The sequence below is a fragment of the Penicillium canescens genome (assembly GCF_028828765.1).
Source record: "Penicillium canescens strain IBT 15451 chromosome Unknown utg000008l_segment0_segment0, whole genome shotgun sequence".
Classification (NCBI taxonomy): domain Eukaryota; kingdom Fungi; phylum Ascomycota; class Eurotiomycetes; order Eurotiales; family Aspergillaceae; genus Penicillium; species Penicillium canescens.
The window spans coordinates 2,077,605-2,088,360 of NW_026703970.1; the positions used below are offsets into that span (position 1 = coordinate 2,077,605).

At 34.7% G+C, this 10,756-nt stretch overlaps 1 protein-coding gene across 1 annotated transcript; it reads left to right on the forward strand.

Annotated features, from left to right (window-relative positions):
• Positions 1 to 8,521: 8,521 nt before the first annotated feature.
• Positions 8,522 to 9,277, forward strand: N7446_011663 (uncharacterized protein; the record flags this gene model as incomplete). Its single annotated transcript, XM_058520405.1, has 4 exons — positions 8,522 to 8,534; positions 8,742 to 8,770; positions 8,851 to 9,069; positions 9,095 to 9,277. 4 exons carry the CDS (start codon positions 8,522 to 8,524, stop codon positions 9,275 to 9,277), a joined length of 444 nt encoding a protein of 147 aa, XP_058367929.1.
• Positions 9,278 to 10,756: the final 1,479 nt, after the last annotated feature.

Consider the following 10,756-nt stretch of genomic DNA (forward strand, 5'->3'; position numbering starts at 1 on the left):
GGTCTCTATAGATGGGGGCTATTTTGCGCCCTGCTGCGAGATGATTCCTTGGTCGCTTTGGCGATACTACTGTGAGACCACGCAGTCTCTAGGTTTTGGTGGGTAAGCGAGGTAGATGGCCCAGTTACGCGTGTATTACAATAGGGACTGAACGCTGGCCCGTTCCACGGTCCAGCGGGAAATGCTTATATGCAGACTGGCCCATTCGTGGGCGGTGAGGTCCTGGATGATCCTTTCACCGTACGTCCTGAGGCATCCACTCATGCATCAGGCCGAGTCAACGTCCTCAGTCAGGTAGAGATCCAGATACTATAATACCTTATGTCAACTAGCTACCTTTAGTTATGAAGCGATAAAAAGTTAAAAAATATAGTATCATCTCTATTTAATTTTATATACATAGGTGATGTATATAAATAATTTCGTAAAAGTTATAGCAAAATAGTAATCAAATATGAGCGTGACTAATACAATATTAATTAACGGTATTTTATTAATATAAGTCATATATTTTATCTATCCTAATTAGGTAAAGCGCGGGAAATTTATGTATCAGAGTGTCGCTAAGATTAGACCCTAACCATCTGCGTATAGGGTCGCGAGTCTATCTCCTAGTGTAAGAAAGAGGGGTTCTAGTGTTTACAGGATAGAGCCTGCCAACTAGGTAAGATGAAGATTCCTGGGGACAAGTAGTATATTGAGAGAATACAGAGACTGATTCTTGGAGAACCTCTGGGTTCTTCGGAGCAGACTTATTTAACATAGGGGATCAGCGTTACGGTGAGCCAACGCTGACGTGTCGACACCTATGTGGTGTCGATCGTCCGTGGGTGCGGCAGACCTATGCATGTCTTCTGAGAACTCCGTTGCAATTCTCTTATATATTTCGAAGCTACCTTGATAGGCGTAGAATTATAGGGTTTACTATATAGGCTATAGTCTTCTATATTTCTGTTCTTCTAATCTTAATAAGTAGTAGCTAATATATATAAATAGTGACACTTTACTAATTATATTCTTCCTAGAGTAACATATCTAAAACCTCTACGTCAACGAAGCGAGATAATAACTAAGGCACTATTACTAATAATAATATAAGTGCCCAAGTAGCATATATTAGTAATAAGAAGTCTTCTACTGTAATGGAGTGCACCCAGGTCAATACACGTCTCACCAACTAGGCCAAAGACCACTATGTCAGCCGTCAGGCTGACATGCCTGGGACCGATACATATACTACTCAGTACGCACAATTGAACCCGTGGATCAGCCACGCCGTTACATCTACCTAGTATAAGGGTGAATATAAAGTCAGACTTAGTGGCCTAATAATTTATAAGTATTATAGAAAGCCTAATAGCAATTGCTCTATTAAGACGCTCCACTTTATTATTATGGCCTAAAGGACCCCCTAACCGATAACCTATAAAGTAGCGGATAAAGCCTTGGCTATCCTAATTAGGTCTTTAAAAAAGTATGATTAAAGCTATAGTCTTAGTGTTAAGACTATATAACCTAGTTAGTTATATACCCCTAAATAGTCCTAAGAGTAGTAGATAGTCCTTAAAAAGGTCAAAGCTTCTATTCGTACCTATCTATCCCTTAACTAATAAATCTACTATTTATTGCTTATTTCTTTCCCCTATTAAGAATTGGCGTTAATAAAGCCCCGCTATTACTTCATAGATTCTAAAAAAGTTCGGCTAATAGGAAGCTAATGTAGATTAATAATAATATAAAGATAATTAAATATATTAACTAACGTATTTCACATGCGAGCCGCCCACCCAAGCGAGCCGCCCACCTAACTAGACCTCGCCATGACCCTCAAACGGGTCCAAGGTCAGGACCCTCCACCCGACCCTTACCCGCAGAGGGTTGCGTATAGCTCACCCGTACTCACCCTCACTCACCCGTTTTTGCACAATTTTTTTGACCTTTCCTAATTGAGATAGATAAATTCGATGACTCATGCTAATAAATTACTGTTACTTGCAGCCGTTCTAGTATCCATTTCTAATTCATCGTTATTAGCACTTACCATATTGAAATTCTAGGAAATTCTTAAGTATTATGATCAATTATAGCTAGTAATACATTATTGACGAAGATTTTCTAAGTTTAACTTTCTTAGTAGTGTAGTTTGTAAGGTGGTGGTGAAAAATGATTAGAAAACATAAAGTGTAGAGGTAGAAATATATATTCACTATAGATAGTCACGCCGAAATCAAAATTACTGCTAAGGTCTAAGTCTTAACTATTCCTTCTAAAATATATACCTCTCTAAGTGCAATATTATAAGTTATATGTCTCTAAGTCCTAATTATCATTATCTATTTAGAAACAAGCGATAATATAGCTACATAGCCGATAGATATAACTAACACTTATAAGGTTCAACGCGATAATAAGGGTCGTCTACGGGTACGTAAGGGTGGCCCGCGGGTCACCCTCACTAACCCTTAATATTAAACCAATTATAGCCTATGAATAGGATCTATAGCATTTTCAATTGATATATTAACTCTACGTCTACTATTAACTAGGGGTACGCGACCCCCTCCTACCATAGCAAATTAATTTTCTACCTTATGAATTCTGAGTAAGTTCTTTCTCTTTTCCTACTTAGAGCTAGATTGCTATCTTTAATATCTTAATTCTCCGACTTTGCCTCCTCCTTAGTTATTAAGGGCGGCGAAGTTCTCTGTAATAAACCTTAACTATTCACTCCTAAGTTCTCTAGAAGTCTACAAAGTATATCCTTAATCCCTAACTCTAACTTTATTCGACCTTAATAGCCTCCCCCTATACCTAATATCCTTAAGCGTATCGGCCTAGGCCGGACAAAATCATATATTCTTTACTCCGATATGTTAAAAGCTGAATTTGTCGTATAGTGGTTACTTATAGACTTTAGAAAGAAGAAGCGAGTTCACTAGGATAGCTAACATTAAGCTAATTGTTAGAAGCAGTTTAAATAAGTTGCTTATAGAAAGACTAGGAAACCTAAAGTTATTTATACAAAATATAGCGTAGTCCTTAACCACCTATTAAATAGTCACTGTAGAATATCCTCGATAAATAAATATATCAAAGGTGTTAGTTATTAGAGGTCGGCTTCAAAAAAGCTAAATATTAAGCAGCTTATATAGCGTATAGTAAGATTAAGAAATAAAAAACATCACTATGCTATAATCTTTATTAAGTACTAATTAACCTTTACTTAGGGAGAGAACTAACCTAGTTAGTTAATACCCTAGTTATAGGAAGCATAGGAATATTAACTTCTTAAATTCCTTACTATATCTCGGCTACTATTCTAACTACTCGAGTATCCTAAGTTCTATAACCTAATTCACCTTACTTGATAAACCCTATCCCGACTAGAGATTCCTTCTAAAAAGGCAATTCGACGTCGGCTATAAATCAATATAGAGGAATAACAAAAATCTATACTTTAGAAACTCCTACCTAGCGCAAAGCTATCTATTGTATTACATTGCTAGACCGTACCTTATTAACTAAGATTAGAACTATTGTGAGATTCTACTTAGTTTTAAGCCACTCTTTAGTGCTATAGTTCTTAATTTACTCTAGTAGTATAAATAATAGAGAGGGTCCTTACTATTACTACTAATAATGCTTTAAATAATAATATCTTAACGTCTAGTATCTAGGAATTAGTCTAATTATTAGAACTTAATAATAGTACTACTATTATTCGGGTTCTATAACGTATTTCCCGGTCGGGCTGCGCACCCGGCCGAGCTGCGCACCCCACCTAAAAACGCGTCATTTATTAGACCTTCCTTCTTCAAACACCCACTATGCCACTAATTCGTACTCAATCCTCTCAAAAACGTACGGAACAAGAGGATAGGATCTTATTAGCTATTCAAGCTATTTAGAAGCAAGAATTTACCTCTTTACGTGGAGTAGCGCACTGTTTTAATGTGCCGGAATCGACACTCCGTACGCGTCTTCGAGGCACTAAAAACCGCGCTAAAACCCGCGCTAATAGCTATAAATTGACGGAAATTGAAGAAAAATCACTTCTAAAATAGGTACTCTCAATGGATTCTCGCGGAGGAGCCCCTCGGCACTCGACTATACGAGAAATGGCCAATCTTTTACTCGTATCGCGTGGATCTGCCCCGGTTCTTTCGGTCGGCAAAAATTAGGTTACAGAATTGGTGAAAAGATATTCCGACCTATCGAGTAGATTCTCGAGACGCTACGATTATTAGCGAGCTAAATACGAAGACCTAAAGGTTATTTCCGAATAGTTTTCTCTCGTTTAAAAGACTACCCTTTCGTACGGTATTGATCCCGACGATATCTATAACTTTAATAAGACCGGTTTTGCAATAGGCTTAATTATAACCGTAAAGGTTATCACGAGAAGGGAATTCTATAGCCGCCGATCGCTTTTATAGCCCGGAAACCGTACGTAGGTGACTACAATTAAGTGTAAAACGCGTCGGGGTAGGCGCTTTCTCCGTGCGTGATTTTTAAGGGCAAAGTCTTTATCGAATCTTAGTTCGAGGGCCTTCCGGACGATTAGAGAATCGAAATTAGTCCTAAGGGGTAGACGTCCGATAAAATTACACTTTAATAGCTCGAAAAGCTCTTTATTCCGTCTACTTCGCGTATAAAGGGGAAGTATAGACTTTTGATCCTCGACGGCCACGGGAGTTATTTAACCCCGAAGTTCGACGAAATTTACGAGAAAAACGATATTATCGCAATTTATATACCTCCGCACTCGTCTCACCTTTTGTAGCCTCTCGATATTAGCTGTTTTACGGTGTTAAAACGCGCGTATAGTCGGCTTATCGAGTCAAAAATACGGGTCGGGATTAATTATATCGATAAACTAGACTTCCTTAAAGCCTATCCGACCGCATAAATCGAGGCATTTAAATCGGAGACTATTAAAAATAGCTTCGCCGCGGCGGGTTTAGTGCCTTACGGGCCTAATCGAGTGCTTTCGAAGCTTAATATCTACCTCCGTACGCCGACCCCCCTTCGAGCCGGGGTAGTGAGTAGGAGCTAAAAACGCCGTCGAACTATATCTAATTATAAAAATAAGCCTCCTTAATTAAAGCTTTGCTAAAATAGCGCTTAAAAAGCCTACTAAGCCCGCTTAACTCCGCGATAAATCAGGTTTTAAAAGCCTACTAAATTACGATATAATCGGCGGCTTTACTCGAGAAAGAAGTAAGCGAATTACGCGTTTAAAACGAGACGAAGAAGCGAAAAAGGACTCGGTCTAAAAGGCAAAAAGCTTTTGAAGAAGGCCTTTCGGTTTTAGAGGCCTCTACCTTAGTAGCGTAGCTAGTGCAAGCAGTTTTAGCACAAATACCGCGTAAGGTAGAATCCGCTCCGACACCCTTATAGCCACGTATAAGAGCCTTACCGAAGTGCAGTATATGTGGAATTCAGGGTCATAAATTGACTATATGTCCTAATAGAACTCTTTTTTAGCTTATTAAATTTAATGACGTTTTGGTTGAGATAATTACATTTGAAATTGATAGGTTAGGTTAAGTGGGCGGCTCGCATGTGAAATACGTTAGTATATCCATAATAATTACGTACGGCTAGATACTTTGGTTTTTTAACTAAAAAAACTATCTCCTCTATAACTACCCTACTAGTATAGCAGCTCCTCACTAAATATAGCTATATAGCGGTTAATTAATTAAGTAGATATATTAAGGAGTAGATAGAAATTAATAAATTATAGTAATTAAGTGATTTAGTTTATAGTGGTTAATATATATATAGAATATATATATTTAACTTAAACCGCTCATAAACTTACTTAAATAATATATTTCACCTATATACTAAATTAATAGCTATTAATTTACCTATATATATCTTAATTTTATATAAATATATAGGGGAAGGGTAGGAAACAGGGTGAGTTATATCTATTAAGACTAAAAATATTATTAAAAATAGAGGTAAATTAACGTATAATAAAATATTTTACAAGCTCTATTTTAAAAATTAGGGCGGGAATTAGGTTGTTATTATTAGGCTATTATTAGGTTATTTCGAGGTTTTCTTAGGTTTCTTTAGGTCTTCTTTAGGCTTCCTATGATCCTGTTAGGTTCCGTTAGGTTAGACCTATATAAATATAGTTATCTAGCTAATTAATAGCTATTTTATTTAATATATTCGTTTTAACATCTATATTTTCTTCCTAGTTATATCAATTTTATTTAGGAGCTAACTTCCTAGACTTTATAGGTATTATCTATATCCCTATCCCCTTATCCTTAAGCTATTCTCCTTAAGGCCCTATTCTTAAAGCTAGCACTCTAATCTTCTATCCTCTGTTTATAATAGAGATATAGGTGACGTATTATATCTTATGCTATCGAATTACCTAGCGACTCTATCTAGTAGCTAGGCTATATTCTATAACTTTTATAATGATTTTCTTTAACTGAATAATCCTTACCTTATCCCTCCTTGTTTTACCTATATTAGGCCTGACTAGAGAAAAGCCTTTATTCTTTATAACATTATAGAATATACTAAATAGGTTAAGGAGTGGCTATAAACTAATTATAGGGCGAAAAGTAAGATCTACTAGAATATAGCCCGCTATACTAGTATTTAGAATTATGAGCACGAGGTGACGTGGTGCTTAGGGGTTATGTTTAATAAGGTAAGGCTTATATAATAATATATTATATAAGCGACGATGAGGTGAAATAATAGTCACGATAGTAGGCGACGGTGAGATAGTAAGGTATGAGATAGAAGTAGATCAATTGATTGAAAAATAATTATAGATGATGATTCTTGGAATTTAGGACCCTTCTTTTAGGTCCTATATATAGCTGACCAGTTTACCTAATAGAATCGCGTAGAATCGCGTAGTTCTATAACGTATTACAAATTATAGGTCACAAGATAGGTCGGAAGACCATTAATGTAATGATCACAGGAAGGTTATTAGGTTTAAACAATTAATAGACCTTCTAGGGGTAATAGTTATTAAGCTTTTGATAATAAGCTTAGATCAAGATAAGATAAGCTTTTTAATAATACGCTTATATTGACAAGAATAGCTTTTACTAAGTTACTTAAATTATAGATAGCCCACGAAAGGTTATATATAAGCGCTACAAGAAGACCCTTAAGCACCCTTATTTTATTAGACTAGGTTAAAAAGGTTATTAGGGTATATTAACTATAGTAAAGTATCTAAAACTCTTGACGAGGGAAAGAAACGGTCAATAAATGATGATTTGTTGACTAAGACACGGACGGGGAAGGAGAGAAGCTCCAACCCCTCGGGGACTATCTGACTACTCTCAGGACCATCCAGGGTCATATGACCAACAAGGTCACATGATCTCGACAAAAACCTATAAGCTATTAAAGGTCTATAGGAAGGAAAAATAGAGAGGTTATAAGCTTTCTTAAAAAAGTAGTATATTGTTAGTTATAGTCTTACTTTTACTCTACTAATATATCCTAAACTTAATATTTAGAAATACTAACACACACTCCTTTCTCTTAATTAGACTAGGAGGAATAGATCTTGTAATTTGTTACCCTTAACCGGCTTTCCTTCTATCTTATTAAGTATCCGATATTCCGTAGTCTAATGAAAAAGGCTTACTCTATACCTTTACCTCTAATAATCCCATCTATAAATATGATTTGTGAGCGATTACGAGTCCTTATTATAAACCGCCAATAGTCTATTCTTCGACTACTACTATTAAATTTAAGGATTTTTTCAGCCCCTTTTAAGCTTATATAGTAGATTAAATCTAAGTATTGTTCTTTTTAAGATAATATTAAAATATAAGATAGAAGACACGGATATTTAGATTAATAATTAATAATATATTAAATAATAAGACCTTAGTCGACTCTCTTTAGTAAGCTTTACTAAATATTATTATTATCTAAACTCATTATCTTACTTACGTTATCTAGCTAAGTCTTAATTAGCTTCTTAGTTATCTAAAGGTAGTTCGTATAAATAATACTACGGAGACGAAGACTAAAAAATAGTTAGTATTAGCCTAGGCTAACGCGCGACGCTATAATCGGGAAATCTATTATACCTTAAATCCAATATCTCGCGATATATATCAATATAAGCCCCTAACGCTATAAGATATTTTATATACTCTAAATAAAGGAGCTAAAGGTTATCCTAATATAAGACGTAAGGACTTATTAGAATTTAATATTTCTAATACTTTATCGGGTAAAGCGACTTTATATGGTATTTCTACCCTTTTATATCGAGTATAATTATAAAGAAATACTACTAAATAATAAGGAATAGCGCTAAATCGACTATCTTCTATATATTAGTAAGCTGTATTTTAACTATATAACTAAGCTTTTAAATACTCGAGATATCACTATATATCTAGTATTTAAGATTTATAACGTACTCTTTAATTATCTTAAAAAGTTAATAAAGTAGCTCTAGCGGAAGCGAGTTCTATAGAGAAAGTATATACTTTGTAGATAAATGACATTTAAGGGTATATCTATATAATCAGTTCTAATATTCCTTATTAGGATAAATACTAGCGGGATAAATACTAGAGCTCCTTCTAAGAAGCCCTAGTATATTACTAAGAGTATATCTTATATAGTCTAGGTGCTTTAAGCTCTTACTCTATATTAAGGATAAGCTCGAGGCTAAATAAGATATCAAGTGGATATAAATCGTAGGTAAGGCTAAATAGGGATAAAACGACTTAGTGTCTTAATAGTAGTAAGTATCAACATAATTTACTTCTATCTAGTACTAACTTCCTTTTAGATACTATTAATACTAAGCCTCTCTAGTTCTAGGAAAAGCACGAAGGCTGTTTTTTCATAATCGCTACTCTTACGCGGGATATTCTCTCGATTCTAGCATTTAGTGCTAGCGTAGAGCGACTTTTAAGTACTACTCGAAATATCTACTATTATCGCCGCCGTCGTATAAAGTCCAAAATAATTAAAGAGCTTATAAAATTTCTTTATACTTTAAGGGTTAACCTTAAGAGCGGGAGGCAAAGGAGAATAAAAGTTCTTCTCTATAGATAGGATTAAGGTAGTAAAGGAAGAGAAGGATAAAAGGTCTAATAAGGTTAATATAGACGGAACTAGTGATACCAAGGAGCTAGTCGATAAGTCTAATAATCTAATAGAGATTAATAATAATAGTGATAATAGTGATAATAGTGATAATAGTAATAATTATACTAGGCCTCTACTACTAGAGAGTAGTATATAGCTATATATGTTAGACATACCTAAGGACGAAAATAGGCCTTAAGGTATCTACTATAGAAGTGCTCAAAAATAGGTAGCCCTAGTGAATTTCACTATAATTATATTATAGGCTATTAAGATAAGACTAGAAGGAAAGAACGCGATTATCTACTAAGCAGTTATTAGCCTCGCTAATAGGGCTATTCCTATCTCGATTCTCGTAGATAGCGGAGCTAAAGTAAGCTTTATAAATAAAAGATAGGCTAAGTAGCACCTCCTAGGCAGCTAAGCTATACCGCGAAGAGTCTAGGCTATCAATAAATAGATAATATAGTTATTTAGCGCGTATAAGATAACCCTTAAGAAAACTAATAGTGCTAGAACTAGAAGAGAAGACCCTACTATATACGAAGTAGTCGATATCTAAGGATACGATATAATTCTTATGTATAATTAGCTTAGTTTAGTCAACCCTGATATTAATTATAAGGAGAATATATAGAATTACCGTAGTAATAAGCCTTACGAGTCCTAGGAATATTAGCTATAGCTTATTATAATAAAGCCATGCTTAAAGTATTCGTTATAGCTATATATCTACGCCTATTATATATAAATAGGCTAGTTTCTTTCCTTTATACTATAATTAATATCGGCTAGACTATCCTAGAAGTATATAAGGACTTCGAAAATATTTTTAACAAAATACATATAGGTAAACTACCCTAGTCGCCGTATCTAGATTATAGTATTATTATATAAGAAGGAACTTAACTACCCTATTAGCTAATTTATATAACGTATTTCCCTAGCGAGCTGGCCACCCCATAACACCATAGTAAATACGATATATTCTACACTGATATCTCAACAACCACGTTTTTATTTTATTTAATTATTTACCGATAGATGTTGATAAGGCTTTTCAACACTATATATTACTTTTGACGAAGTCTGAAACCTTGCATTGTTACGGTATCGAAAATGGAGCTAGAAATATAAATATCTGATTCTATCTTAATTACTAAGTTATAGAAATTCTTTAAACTTCCGTTAGAGACTAAATACCACCTAAAAAGCATTAGATTTTAAGGAAAAGTCCCTATAGCTTGCCGTTGTTGTGATACTATGTTGTAATTTATCGCATTTACTATGGTGTTTTGGGGCGGCTAGCTCGGTGGGGGTGGCTAGCTCGCTAGGGAAATACGTTACTCTTTTTAAACAAACTAGAGATATTAAGAAATTATATCGATAATATATTAGCGAAAGAATAGATCCGACTATCCTAAAGACCTATAGGCGTACCGATTATTTTTATTAAGAAGAAAGATAGGTTATTATAATTATATAATAATTACTAAAATTTCAATAATATCACTATTAAGGATCGCTACCCTTTACCGCTAGTAAGCGAGATAATAGATCGACTATTAGGTACTAAGATCTTTCCCTAATTAGATCTCTAGGACGCCTATTATAGGATCCAATTTCGAAAAGACGA